The 16,021-nt window shown below is 32.5% G+C and overlaps 2 protein-coding genes across 6 annotated transcripts; both read right to left on the bottom strand.

The window, feature by feature from the left end:
• LOC132950674 (uncharacterized) lies at positions 1-11,053 on the bottom strand. Its single transcript, XM_061022202.1, has 11 exons — positions 10,946-11,053; positions 5,883-6,730; positions 5,254-5,473; positions 4,956-5,175; positions 4,633-4,905; positions 2,922-3,066; positions 2,771-2,848; positions 1,329-2,183; positions 718-937; positions 389-608; positions 1-331 (listed from the first exon to the last, which is right to left on the bottom strand). Exons 1-11 carry the CDS (start codon positions 10,950-10,952, stop codon positions 46-48), a joined length of 3,372 nt encoding a protein of 1,123 aa, XP_060878185.1. The 5' UTR covers positions 10,953-11,053; the 3' UTR covers positions 1-45.
• Positions 11,054-11,131: 78 nt separating this feature from the next.
• Positions 11,132-13,557, bottom strand: LOC132951491 (THAP domain-containing protein 2-like). 5 transcript variants are annotated; one of them, XM_061023323.1, is made up of 5 exons: positions 12,950-13,557; positions 11,916-12,364; positions 11,685-11,854; positions 11,328-11,414; positions 11,132-11,265 (listed from the first exon to the last, which is right to left on the bottom strand). In XM_061023323.1, exons 1-4 carry the CDS (start codon positions 13,012-13,014, stop codon positions 11,391-11,393), a joined length of 708 nt encoding a protein of 235 aa, XP_060879306.1. In that variant the 5' UTR covers positions 13,015-13,557; the 3' UTR covers positions 11,132-11,265; positions 11,328-11,390. The 5 variants fall into 5 exon arrangements, with proteins under 5 accessions (XP_060879306.1, XP_060879305.1, XP_060879303.1 ...); XM_061023322.1 differs by having other exon boundaries at positions 11,333-11,414; XM_061023320.1 differs by having other exon boundaries at positions 11,328-11,420; positions 12,950-13,551.
• Positions 13,558-16,021: the final 2,464 nt, after the last annotated feature.

The raw sequence follows: 16,021 nt of genomic DNA, 5'->3' as shown, positions 1-16,021 counted from the left end.
TTGACTGCTTGAACAACATTTTTAATTAAAAAAATTAATTATACTTCATTCACGTTTTGCTTTCACACTATGGCAATATTTTAAAATGAGTTTATACATAATTTTTAGGCAATAATAAATTACGATCAAAACGATAAGCCCAATAAATAATAATGTGCAAATTACATCAGCCAAAAAATATTGATACCACGTAAGATTCAGAGCCTGAGATTTTAAATGCGGAGCTCCTTTATGACGTATAACGTACTCCGTCCAGTAAACCACAGATTCTGCGGGTGACATGGGTCGATCTTTGAACCGTTCGGAAGCGATTTTAGCGTTTTTCTGGTACCTGTGAGTATGGTGAATAATATTTAAACGTTTTATTGAATGTCGTAAAATGTCTCACCTATCGTTGTTGACAATCTCCAAAACAGCGTTTAAAAACGTCTCTTCGGTAACAGATAACAGATCCATAGATATCGCCATTCCGGCGTTAACCAAATTGTCAATATTTCTCGGTTGATCGTAGAAAAACGGAAATCCGAGTATGGGCACCCCCAAGTCAACAGCTTCGTACACTCCAGATATACCTCCATGACTTATAAACAGTTTCACATTAGGATGCGCTACATAATTAAGTTGTATATAATATTAATCAATTGTACGAGGTATAGACATACAGTTCAATATAAAACTGTAGCGTATATGCCAGGGTTTAAATATCTTGATACGTACCAAGTATATCGCGTTGCGGAAACCATTTCCTTGTCATCACGTTCTTAGGTTTGTCTGCCATTTCACCTTCGTACTTCCATAGCACCTTTTGTGGAAGTCGAGCAAGCGTCTCTCGTAAAGTCCTCTGAACATTTTCCGGTATCGACTTCATCGAAACCACCGAACCGAACGTGAAGTAAATCACTCCGTGGGACGCGTTCTCAATAAATTCCAAAATGTCCTGTTAATATGAAAAATTATCACTTAAAACTCAATTAAATATCATAACGCAGGGTCAGTTGCATACAAAGTGCCGGAAAAATTTTCCCTACGATAACTGGTGTAAATTTTCGTAAGGTTTCAAGGTTTAATTCCAAAATTTGACGTATTTTCAAATTGTTATCGTTGAGGCAAAAATATATTACATTTAATCGTAGCAGCGTGTTATAAATACTAAACTATTACTATTACTTAACATGAAATGAAATACAATACAATTAAAGCTTACTCTATAATATAATAGACCATCGACCAGTTTGTTTGACGTGGACTCTACTTTAATAGGTAGTACTGTATTTACGTCAATAAACTATGATATTATTATAGTTATGGTATATTAATATATTGATTACCTTTGGTATCGGAGCTGGCGGAGTCAGATGTATTCCGCCTATTTGCACGATGTCCGGTGTCAGTGGTCTTGAAGGTTCGGTAATGAAGTGCGTATTGGTAAAAGTCAACGACGGTCTCACCAGGTCTACGGCGTCGAACAGTCGCGGGTCGGATTGCCGAAGCCCCCGTTCTTCGCTCCACAACAGCCACGAACCGTAAACCGTTTGCAGCGCGTTGGCAAAACGGTCAGCGAACGTCTTGGGAACAGCGCGCCGGGACAGCAAGTTGGAGACAACTGCGGGATTGGGGAAATGGCCGAAGAACGATCGCTCCGAATACGTGACGATGGGTGGTGGGACAACGTATATGGCGGGTAAACGGAGAACGGTGGCCGCGTACGACGCGCAATCCGTTTCAAGAACCTCTGCGACCACCACGTCGAACAACCGTGACTGGTGGCCGTCTAAGATTTCTCGCATTCGCGGGTGGTCGAATATGATGCCGCAATTTATGCGCGACGAGTTCGCGATGTGAGCCATCATCATTCGAGTGGACTGGCATTTCGTAACAAGCGACGCGTTCAGCCCGATCCTCATCTCCAGCTCACCGGAAACGTCCACCTCCGTGTAACCGTCTCTGTCACCGTCCACGAACGGCGTGAACGCGATAACGGTGTGGCCGCGGTCAGTCAACGCCCTCAGCACGCCTCGCATCACGTTCCAATGGCTCTTGCTGTAGATTGTGTGCACCGCCAGAATGTTCGCGGCTCCGACAGAAGTCCACTGTTGCTGCTGGGGTAGCACGGAAAACGCAACGAATAAGGCCACGAAACGCGAAGTCATGGTAATTAGAGCACTCGAAAATCCTGTAGTGGCCTAGAATCGTTCATACAACTTAACTAAAAATGCATTTTGCACCCCCATACGAGCAGCTGTTGCCTGTTACTTACTATTGAAAATTGTAAGTTTATTAGTATATTATTATTTTATTTTTGTTTCTAACGTTTCCCTGTTCCTGTCGTCCTGTATCTACGTTAGGTTAAGTTAGGTTATAAATCAAATTTATAATAATTTTAAAACAATTATTAACTTGTCCAGCCTTGGAATCTATAGATCATAGCAGTATAATACCATATGGCATATATTATATGTGTTATACCTACACAGAATAAAAACATTGCTCATATTTAATGTACTATTATAGCTTATAGGTAGGTTAGTGTCTAACTAAGTTGTTTCACAAATTTCATAATTAGGTATTTAATGAAAGAAATTTCCTATTATTGGCATTGGCGCAGCTAGGATTAAAATTATTGAGCCTACAGTCCACCTAACAAAACTATTAATTTCAAATAATCCATAGGGAACTTATATCTAAATAAATAAGGGGTATTTTTTTTTTTGGGGGGGGGGGGTGGACTAAACTTCTTATCGATATTTCAAGAGGAAATTATCTGTACAACCTTACAAAAACCAAATCCATCAGAGCGAAAGCGAACTTGAACTTTTTGGACATTTTGGATGATTTTCGTGAGGTTCAAACAAAGTTATAATGCCAGCCGTGAAGATACCATTAAGAATTTCACTAGGGTTGATTTCAAATGAATGAGTTACAACCATTTCCGATTCCGACGAGTGTCCAGCAGCCAGCAACGTGCCAACGTCCGATAACATATCCGTGTACCTACACATTTTTGTATGGTTTTTTGTAAGACTGTGCATGTACGATGTACCTATAGCTAATGCTGTTTCCACGTGGCTGTAGTTTTTGTAATTTTATTTAATAAGTTCCTAGTGTATATGTTTAAGAATAAAAATAATTTTAAATGTAATAATAATATGTACATCCTTATTACTCATTAGTGATTACTGATTAGTTATTAGTTTATTACACTTCTGCTTTACACTTACCTTTAAAATATGTTTAATACGATAATTCAAACGCTGTCGTTCAATATATTTTTTTTTAAATTTAAATTATGAAAGGCAATGGAAAAAACAGCATGTAAAAACTTTACTTTGAATTCAATTTGATAGAATTTAATATAATTAACCACTAACCTTTTAATATCTACGAAATATAAATCGTACAGTATAGAACTAACATATTTTGTACATTTATATAAGTACCTACACGGTTACACGACGTGTCCGACGTGTATATAATAAGTAACTTATGAATTGTTATGATTTAAATTTACTAAATTTTATCAGGTTACTTTTAATACATTATATGTATAATAATAATCAAGTATCAACTTCTTTATAACTTATATATTATACATAAACATATAGTACCTATAATAATTATGTAATGCGTATACTGTATAATTATTAGATAAAAGTTAATAATATACATATAGCCGTATAGGTAAAATGTATCAATAGGTTAAAGACTGCAAATACAATATACTATAACTACATCTGCATGGTTCAATAATATATAATACTATGTTAACATGCATTTAAGCAGTAATTAAAAAATATTGTTTTCTTAATTATACTGTTTAGTTAGTAAAAATAAATATACCTATTAAGTTTTGTTAATATTTACGCAAACTTTAACTTTTAACCTATTTTCTTTTATATTATTTAAACAATTAATGTTTATTTTGATATTTTAGTATTTAACTTTAAATGTCATTATTAATATTACTTATATTACTATTAATATAGGTAAAGTTATGTGTATGCCTATGTGGCCAATAATATTGTAATGTTCAATGTTCAAAAAGCGATAATAATAAGACTGTGTTTTTCTCTTCCATTTATAACGGCCCAAAATCGAGTATAGACTCAAAGGCAGAACAGGACCAGACAGGGACAGGAGCCCTATACAGGGCTTGCTTACATGTAGTTTATGAAGTTATGTAAAGGCATAAATATTTTATTGTGCGTCTTAAATCACTTTATTGCTAATTCATTGCATAAATACCTGTAATATTGAGTATTTCAGCTGTGTACTTACAATAAATCGCATTAGAAACAAATTAGGTATACCAAAGTGTTAAAAGCATATTATATAATATAGACCATGTTGCCGCGAAACTGTATAATTAAATTATCCATATTACTCAGTACCCTTTATAACATATTTTTTAATTCTGTTTTCGGGACATGAAACTGGCCTATTGGACCATCAATCTCCCGAGAACAGAGTTCTAAAATATGTATTGGGTACTGAACACTGTAGGTAATTAAGTTATAGAATGTAGGTATTTTCGCTGACACATGGTATATTCATAAAATATAATACGCATTAAGAACAATATTGATTATTCGTGTACCTACATGATATTGCATTCAATTCACATTTTTCTTTTACGGTTTTTCTTTATGACAATAATTACAAATGTATTTGTAGATCAGTTTTAAACCATAATAAATTATGAACAAAAAGACAAACGCGATGAATAAAAATGTGCTTAATACATCAACCGAAAAATATTGATACCACGTCAGATTCCGAGCGTGGGATTTCAAATGTAATGCTCCGTTATGACGTAGAACATACTCTGTCCAGTAAACTACCGACTCCACTGGTGACATAGGTCGGTCTTTGAACCGTTCGGAAGCGATTTTAGCGTTTTTCTGGTACCTGGGAAAGTAAAATTTAAACGTTTTATTGAATGACGTTAAATTTCTCACCTGTCGTTGTTGACAATCTCCAAAACGGCGTTTAAAAACGTCTCTTCGGTAACAGATAACAGGTCCATAGAGATAGCCATCCCGGCGTTAACAAGATTGTCAATATTTCTCGGTTGGTCGTAGTAAAAGGGGAATCCTAGTACAGGCACGCCACCGTCCACAGCTTCGTACACTCCGGATATGCCTCCGTGACTGATAAACAGTTTCACATTGGGATGCACTACACATAATAATGTCGAGTTACAAAATACGTAGGTAAACATTTTACAATTATTATTGGTTATAATTCATAACCAACCAAGTATATCGCGTTGAGGAAACCATTCCCGCGTCATCACATTATTCGGTTTGTCTGTCATTTCACCTTCGTATTTCCACAACACCTTTTGTGGAACCCGAGCGAGAGCCTTCCGAAATGCGCTATGAACATTTTCCGGTAACGACGACATCGAAACCACCGATCCGAACGTGAAGTAAATCACACCATTAGGTGCATCTTCAATGAATTCCAAAATGTCCTGTCAACAAATGAACCTGTTGTTTGAAAAAAAAAACTTCGTAAGAATTATAACGCAGGTACTATTGGGTAGGATATGCGCATATCTCGATAGGTGGACACTGGACAACCTTATCGCACTGTGTAATGTGTATACATGTGTATATAGGTAAATCGCGTACTAGTAAATACAATTTTGAATAATAATATGTTTTCTTATATCTTATGAATTATGTCCATATGACTATATTACACAGGCAAAACATTTTTGTAAACGCTACTATTTTTTTTATAAAACGTGGTATAGGTAGATTCAAAAAAAATATAAATTATAACTTCCTATACCTGATTTAAAAACAATTATAACCCCTTTTTCTATACATTTTTTTTTTTATATATCCATGGACATCACGCCGTCCACTTAATATTACCTTTGGTATCGGTTTGGACGGAGTCAGATGTATGCCGCCGATTTGGACGACGTCCGGCGTTAGCGACCGAACTGGTTCGGTGATGAAATGTGTGTTGGTGAAAATCATCGACGGCCTGACCAGGTTCACGATGTCGTACGGTCGTGGATCGGCACGTCGGAGCTGCCATTCGACGTACCACGTCAGCGTCGAACAGTACACCGTCAGCACCAGGTTCGCGAAACGCTCGGCGAACGTTTCGGGCACGCCGCGGCCGAACAGCACATGTCCCGTGGCCGCCGGATTCGGGGCGTGGCCGGTCATCGGACGTTCCAAGTACGTGATGATCGGTGGTGGGACTACGTACACCATGGGCACGTGGAGTACGGTGGCCGCGTAAGCCACGCACTCGGAGACTAGTGGTTCGGTGACGACCAAATTGAATTTCCGCACCGCAGTCCCATTCAAGATGTCAGCCATCTGACGGTGTTCGTAAATCATGTCGCAACCTGCCCGCGTGACTTTCACCATGTTCGTCATCAACTTTCGCGTGGTACCAAAGTTTTCAATCAGGAACGTTGCGTCCAGGTCGAGCCCAGGTGCCGTTTGACCGGACACGTCCACCTCGGTGTAACCGTCCCGGTCGCCGTCCACGAATGGCGTGAACACGGTCACGGTGTGGCCACGGTCAGTCAACGCCTGCAGCACGGCCCGCATCACGTTCCAGTGGCTCTTGCCAGGGATCGTCTGCACCGCAAGGATGTTCGCGGCACCGACGGGCGTCCACTGAAGCAGCGCTGGCCACGCGCAAAACGCCATCAACACCGACGCAGAGCTCAACATAGTTTTTCCAGAGGTACTGCTGTATTCTAGACATAGGTAAACATATAATGTGATTATATGTACATTATATTACCCATGTATACCAACGTACCACCAGCGTAGGTTTTCAATCGGGCAGTTAATTATAAAAATAAATTAGGTATATTATAAAACCAATTCTTGTACGCAGTAATTGCAGCACAGATTTTCTAAGAATATTATTTCTAAGGCAGCTACCGTCGTGTAGGCTTCGTAGCTCTATAATCTATTGACAAAATTACAAATATCTGAAAATGTTGTGATTCGTACATCGTACGTCGTCGTCTCCTTACAACTATAATCCTTATAATTATTATAAGCCCCTAGAACCACTATTTTTTAATTAATATTTTTATTATAATTTAATTTCCATGTTAATAAAGGACCGTGTCCGGTGCTGGTTTTTTCAAATTATTTTTTATATTTTTGTTTCCACTTTAATTATAATATTTGTCCACTAATCTACTGACAGATACCTATTTAGGGGGGGGGGGCTGGGTGGTTGATACGAATCTGAAAGAAGAGACTGCTTTGCATTATTAAACTCCGATTTTTCGTTTTATTTCAAATAGAAGTATAACATAATTTGTAAAAAAAAGCTCAAAATTGTAATAATTTTGAAGACATACCTATTATGAAGTTTGAGTTTAAAATATTAAAAAACGGAGTTCAATGCGTCCTATACAATATAAGTCAGTATTGGTTAAAAAAAATTATCAAATTTGGTTGATTTTACAAAAAAGCATCATCATTCTCGTAGTGCGTATTTTTGTAGACAAAATTAAATTTGAACCGGGCGCTATTAAGTTCAATAATGATAATATTAACCTGTATTGCTGGTGTTTGTAAATATAAATATAAAATAATATACGGCCCCCTTCTGGCCTAAGAATGTGTAAAATAAATAATAATAATAATCCGTAGCAATACAGAAAAGGTAAATTTAGTAAAGTACTCACGATTTAGTCTACGATGTAGAAATACGCGGATCACACCGTTCGTCAAATTTAGCACGACTAAAAATATTATAGTAAAATAAAAATAATTACACGATATTTAAATAATTTAAAATATGTATTTGTTTGTATTTTACTTGTGTGGGTGTGTCGGAAGGTCGGTGACAATTCAAAATATAAGCAGCTGACCTAATATGGCATAGCGGAGGCATTTAAAATCTCGAGCTTATCGGCCTCAACAAAGCGTTCACTAATATATAGCCCGAGTTGTTACATAACAACAAGGAGTGGTTCCTCTCACATCTAAAAACTAACCAAAATGCTTAGATTGTCGTGTTCACAGTACGCCTTACATTTTAAACGCACTAAGGTATAACTGTTTAATAAATTTTACGGTGTGTTATGATAATTGAAAATATATTTGTCAATAATAATATGGCAACGTAGATTACCGTTTACCTTTAAAATATAATACATTTATTAGGTAGATATTCACCTATAGGTATGAAGTATAAAAGGTTTATCTCTCTTTCGGTTAAAGATTCAATAAATTAAAATGTAGATACCTTGGTACCTACCTAATAAACTAATACAGACTGCAGACATCGAAGTACATAGCATAAGACTAGGTATAAAACACATTTAGGTAAACCATAGTGGATTATAGAGTGCTAATATTATAAATTATAATTATGCCAAGTTACCTTATAAACAGGGTTGGGATTTTATAGCACTAAAAATTGAATAAATATGCGCTATAATATTACCTTAAATATCGCTAAATATGCGCTAAAAATATGCAATAAAAACAACAAAATATGCAAAAAAAGGAAATTTATTAATTAATAATTTTTTAATCACTTAAAAAATTATCAATGAAAAGTTAATAAATTATAAAGAACAAATTATTATAAGTAGTTACTTAAGATTTGAAATAATTTAGTCACTCTGATCAGAATCCAAATGAATAGACTTTACAGCGCATTCAACGCTCGTTCGTTTATAATCGGCGATTAAAAATCAGCAGATAACAAAAATTAGAACCAAATACCTAATACGAAATTATCGTAATAATTCGATTGACAAAAATCTAAAAACACTTTTATCAAAATATAATTTCATAGGTTAGGTTAAATATGATTATACATTATACATTTTTATTATACAAAAACAGATTTTGCGTAAAAATTCCCGTTTTTCCTTAATTTTTCTTTTTCACGACGCTTTTGAAAACTACTGGGAAATTTCTACTTTTGACCCAGCAAAGTACCAACTAGTTTCACTTTCTGATCAGAAAAGATACTGTTGAAGAAATTCTTACTTAAACAAATCTTTGCTGACCTAAAAAGTGTTGACAGACACAAAAATAAAAAAAAAACACACATCATTGTAAAATCAATACATTTATCGTTCCACTCAGAATCTAAAATTTAGTAGCTACACAATATAGTAAGGTACCTACCTACTTGATATTTTATTCTCAGTGAAAAGACGATGATATTGTTGAATATAAATTAAAGATGAAATAAAACAAACATTAATTTAAATTACAAACGTCACACCATAATGTTAAATGTATTTTAGGTATGTTAAAATAACCTAACCTATCTACCTATAGTAATTCAGTCACTGTACTATGGTTACGAGATAAATTATGATATACATAATCTTTATAAATTATTCGATATGAAATAAAAAAAGACGATATTCAGTATTCACACTATATAAATTACAATATTATTTGTATATGACGAGCGTATATAAGTGGGGCAAATTCCGTGGAAAGCTCCTGCCTATAAGCCTATACCATATAGATCATTACTGTCTATGGCCACATTATAAATTATACACTCTGTCTATACCTAGTATGCTATATTATAAGTAAATAGGTACCTAATAATATGTGTAGGAACTAGGAAGTGAATGCGAAGAGTACCTATCAAGTATCAATATCACGAACTAAGATCGTTATCTCTCATCACCAAAGAACGTGATTAAAATATGAATATATAATATGATCAATTCACCTCGATGCACATATTGCACATTAACCTACAACATCACACATTCGCATTTACCTATTGACTTCAGAGTCCAGTACCTAGTTAAATAATAACTAGGTATACAGTTCAGTGCCTATACATTATAGTAGCTACGAGTTTTCGACTATCAGACATCGATTAGCACTCATCATTCATCAATCATACTCATCTTTTTCTCTGATAGTTTGTTTAGTCTTAAACGTTTAAATATGTAATGTACAACATTACAACCAGAAATTACGCATGTTAGGTACCCTATCCACTGTATATTTAGCTCAAAAAATAGGTTCAGATATTGTGTGGGCGACTGATGTATCTTGTCTTTTCTTTAACCCTAACAATAATAATTGTAGTTTCAAAAAACTTTTTCACATATAAAAGTGTGATACAAGATGCTAGACAAATAAATAATAATGGTTGTTTCATGTTTTATATAAGAAAAATCTAAAATTACACTCCCACACAGCTTCAAAAAAAAAATTGTAATATAGGTATCACTCCAATATATACTCACCTATCGGTTATTATATTTTACACACGAATCAGGCTATTGATTGTCAACGTTTAAAGTGTACTTTACTTCAAAATACGGTTTCATAAACTGATTTTACATTTCTTTAGAGAAGAAGAAATTACAAAATATTTATTTTAAAAAAAATCACTTTTATAATAATATAAAATAGGTATTTATTTTATTCTAATAGTAATTGGTAACATGTTTTATAATTATAATAACTAAATTAATAATAAGATCATTTTTTGGTAAAAAAAAAAACTATTCCATTACATGGGTAATACATGTTATATACAATTCTTATACAGTCTATATTTCAATAAGAAAAAAAAAATTATAAATGGTATTGTTGAATGAACAAAACTAACTTGATATAAGATAAATTAATATGTATGGAACTGATTGATAGGTATTAACATTTAAATTAATAATCATTATTTTAATAATTCTATAAAATATGTTAGCATTAACAATTAACATACTCAATCAATAAACTTTATAATGTATAACAGTGTGACCAGGAAGTTTTACAACCCTCTTATTTTAGAGTTCATCATGGCATAAAATAGAGTACAGAGAACCATTAATCAATTTTCAATTATCCATATGCATTACAAAAATGTAACCATTATCTATGCTTTCTAAACACACTGTATTCAATAACAAATATATTTCATTCATTAAAATTCAAAATATTATTTTCTTGATTACCTTTCATTCATCCAATATAGGAAACACTATCATCAACATATAGAATTTATACATTGTCCCGTATAGAAATGGAATTCATGGTTTATTGAAGTGACGAATCAAACACAAGTTACTGCCTGTTGGTAATATATAAGTAATTAAATGTAAACATATTTTAATAAATTTAATAGTTACTTTTAACCTTGCCTGATAAGTAATCATTATTATTATATGCCACCGTTCAATCAATTCCATCTTTAGGTTTTCATATTAAAATTTAAGAAGATTATCATTTTTGGTAAAGCACAATTTTTTATCAGCAGAAGTGTTTGGTGTATATTCTATAAGTGACATAGTATAGGTATGATTTAATTTTTTATAATACAAATTTAATAAATATTACTTTACAATTGAAATCCTTCAAACATTCTTATTGATATTTATTATTTATTGAAGGTATTTGATATTAGTAACGAATCATTATATCCAACTGTTCCTGAAACAACAAAAATGTTTTAATGATTTTAAAAAGGTATTTATTTATAATAAATAATAACTGTTATTATATGCATATTGTAATACAAATATACGTTGTGTACAATTTCTCAATAATTTTTTTCTTATAAGTATTTTAATTTATATTAATTAAATTGTTTATTATTATTATTATTATAACTTTATTGCATACTACTGAGTTATGCTATTTGGGTTGCATATTGTATAATATACATTAAAGGTGTACAAAACTGAAAACACTGACCTTTAATGTTTCAATTGTTGAGGAATACCGTCTAATTTTTTGATGAAGAACTTTTACTTTTTTTCTTAAATCATGTATAGTTTTTTGTTGTATTATTGCAATATGTTCCCAATTTTTCTCTGGGGGTTGAAAAGTATTTTTGAAACTTTCAGGAATTTTAAAGCCTGAATCTAAAAAGAAATACAAAAATATACGTAATGAAAAATAATGATAAATATAGATATAAATTACTTTCAATATTTCTTGATGTTTGTATATTTGATTGGGATACATCTAACACACGTGATTCACTGGCATCTAATGTGTGGACTACACATTTTGATGGACTAATTGATTTTTGGAAACCTATATCCTCCGTCACCTCAGGTATAATCTCTTCAGGAAGTTTCAACACATAAGTATGGTCCGATAAATTACTATGACGTTTTCTTGCTGGCATTCGAGAGGATTTTAAACCTGAATCCATTACTTTTTTTAGAGAAGCATTCTGTTTTTCATTTACCCGACCTTTGAAAATACTTGGAACAGCAGTATGTGTTAACTTAATGAGATCAGGTCTTTTTTGATAGTCATTAGTAGTAAAATGTGCTTCACAAATCAAAGTATTATTTGTGGGTACAAAGTTTTCTCGGTCAAGTGCTTGTATCCACTGCAATCTACGGTTTACGTCCCTAGGAAATCTATCAAAATTCAAAACACAAAAAATTAATGATTTGTACAAATATCTGCAGCAGCGGCAAAATGTATTTTACAACTAGTTCAAATTTAAAAAAACAATACATCCACATACCTGTCTTTGCCATTTACTACTTGTAAAAATAATTATAGCCATAGTCGTGAATAGCGGTGGTTATGTCCCTCCCTTAACTGTTGTATATTCCAACTCAAATGAACTTTTTTAAGAGTACCGTATGTACCTAAGCTTCAGCCCCTCCCCCTCCTCCCAATCACACACAATTTGCTCAATCGCTCCTATGATTATAGCATAATAGGCATGAAGAACTTAGTTCGTCATAACTCATAACAATCTTAGCTAATAAGTAAAAATCATTAAGTTAATTATTTCTACAACTGTCATCTACCAGCTCCAACAGACACTACCCACGATTATTCAATATTTGCTGGACCATTTGAATCCGGCTGAAAGGACGCCACTACGTCCTAGACAACATTTAATTGAATAACTACTACTACTGATAATGGAGTATAGATATGAATGTATGATTATATCTAACGTAAGCAAACAAATCTAATTTGTCACTTACCTGAAATACTTGATTTTACCGTTGCCCTTACTCCTGCAACCACGTACACAACAAGAGGTTGGCATTTTAAAATATATTATGATGTAGACTGTTTTTAATGTGTTCGATTAAAATCATACGGGAGGGAATCTGTAAATTGTATGTTTAATTTAAAATAAAATATATTAAAACGTCCAAACGAATTACCATGTGACGGATGCGGGATAAATCGCTACTAATGATAATACACTCCTACTGAAGTCAATTACACCACTGTTCGAGATAACAGTTGACCAGGCGCTGCTTCACAATATATTTTTTATCGCAATTCGCTAGCACTGCGTTGGAGAACGTAGAACACGAACCATAACGAATCGCAACTTAATAATAAAACCAATAAATTAAATCATAGGTATTAAAATATAATGTACTACCTATAACTGTAGCGTGTATACTGTATAAGCGCTCATTTAGGGTGACCAGACGTCCCGTTTTGTACGGGAAACTTTTGTATTTTAAAGATTTGTCCCGGTGTCCGGTGAACATTGTTCATAGTTTCATTCAGATAAAAAAATATGAAAAAAAATTACAACATCAGAAGTTCAGAACATCTATTTTCTAACCAGCGGTTAAATATAGGTATATAGGTACCCGGTGGCTGATAATCATTATTGCATTAAAAGTTGCCGATAGCCGATAGGTAATCAACATTTTTACGAAACTTGAAGTTTTAACTTAATATTGGATTATAATGATTGTTCTCAAGTCTGAACTCCTTGCCCTAATTCAATTTATAATTAATTAATTTAATACCCGACATCATAAATCATTTTATTAAATCTAGTAAAAGCTATATCATGATTCATGAACATCCCTGCCAACCTTCTAATGGCCGCGGGTATATGGGTAATACACTTGTATTTCGATAATTTATATTATGATCAATTTTTTTTATAGCAGTCTTTGAGTTCTATATTTTATTTAAATTGTAAAATCAAGATTCAATATCAAAATCCTTTTAGTATTAAGTATGTTTATAAATTTAAAATTAGTTTGTAATTGTACTTAATATTACCATATTGTAATTGGACTTATTGTCCGTATATTTGAAATAAATAAATATAAATCAATCAGAAACGAAATTATAAATCTGTGGTCAAATCACTCAAATCTTTAAACCTCAAACAAAACTATAATTAATTATATTGTCTATATTTCATTTATACCTAAGCTTAGTTCAAAAAAAATTAAAATTAAAACTATAACCATTACGCTATTTACGTATCTACCTAATGGCTAATAGTTAATGCCTATAACAAACAATAATAACAACTTATTATAGTAGGTACGAGTGTCGAGTATTTATTATAAATCAATCAATGGTACGAGCTAGAGAACCCTAAAAATTACTAAAAGCGGTAGTAAAGTAACATACTTCCTGAAGTTCGATTGTAATTTCGGAAAAATGGTTGAACTTATAAGCTACTAGAATCTAGTAACTAGACTATTCTCTTTAGGAATCACTTTTTTGATTTAAAATCAGATGTGCCCAAAATAAATACAAATGTAATGCAATTATGTCATGGAATTTTTGAAAAAAAAAAATCGTTATTTTAAGGTTAAAATTGAAAATAGACTTCATAAAAAGCCTAGATATTTTGTCTAAGAGTTCATACGACATACATGTATAAAATATTTAAATCGGACATTCCTAAGTATGTGTAATTTACCACCGCTTATTTGTCTAAAACGTATGGAAAAATACGTCTGCTGATCCCCTTAATAATAAAATATCTCTAGTACGAGCAGTGGCGTAAACTGGGTGGTGCAAATGCAGCATTTATCTAAAATGTGGTGGTGCAAAGGTATATTTTTGCACCACCAAAAAATCATTGAAATATATGATATATAAACAGGTACGAAATAGTAATTTTACTAATTTTAGACATTATCTATTAAATTATTACTCTATCTATATTCTAAAATATAGTTCAACCACTAAATTGATAATTAGATCATTATATTCTATGGTAACGACTAACCACAGAATTCTGTATTTTACTATGGCAGTATCACAGAATATTCTATGGTACAATTATATTATTATCAACATTGTACCGCCAAAATAGTGTGTTATCACTGAATCAATGTTCATTCAATTTACATTTCACAAAAGTCAAATGTCAGACGACAGCAAGACGTCGTATTGAATCAAATTTTAAAATTCTCAATAGTTTTAATAAGCCGCCGGGAAAAACAACATAACAATTAAGGAAAAATGGGAAATTTTAAGCAAAATCGGTTTTCGACGAATTATTTTGAGTTGAGAATTCATAAAAATTTTTCTTTTTCAATCTAAGATTTGAAAATGTAATACAAGATTATCCATAAGTTTATCTACCTTTATCAAAAAAAAAATGTCTACAAATTAAATTTTTATGAGCGTTTGAAATTCATATTTTTACAACATTTGATATTCACTCGATTTCTCGTGTAACGATTTTCTTATTTTGTTGTAATTAAAAAACGTATGACTGTAGAAAATTTCACTGAATGTTTATATTAGCATTTTCTATACACGATACAATTTTGAAAATAATTTGATTCTTTTTGAGCTGTTTACGGACATTGTTGGTTCTCAATTTTTTAGTTTTTTTTTTCTATTAATATCAATAAAATTTTATTTGTTGGGTAGAAAAGCGTGAAAATAGTATGCAAGGCTCCTGATATATTGTTACAATAGCAGTTGAAAAATATTGAAAATACATAGGCACAATTTTTTTTTTATAATGATTTAAAGTTCGAATTTGGACAATATGTATCAAATTTAAAATGTATTAATTATTTTGTAGTTAAAAATGTATAAAATGTTCAACTTATATAGCTAAGGATTGAAAATTTTAATCAAGGTTCCACGTAAATAGGTAATTATATAAATTACTTTATTCACAATAATATCATAAAATATACTTGGTAATATCATAGGCTGACTGACTGTTTTCGCTCAGAATCCTTTTTCTTATACAATGATATTATATCATTGAATTCAAATTTAAAACCATCCATTACAGTGACCCACTTATAGTACAGGAG

The sequence above is a fragment of the Metopolophium dirhodum genome, chromosome 8, assembly GCF_019925205.1.
Source record: "Metopolophium dirhodum isolate CAU chromosome 8, ASM1992520v1, whole genome shotgun sequence".
Lineage (NCBI taxonomy): Eukaryota > Metazoa > Arthropoda > Insecta > Hemiptera > Aphididae > Metopolophium > Metopolophium dirhodum.
The sequence above is the reverse complement of the archived record's forward strand: the minus strand, read 5'-3'. Positions and strand labels throughout refer to the sequence as shown.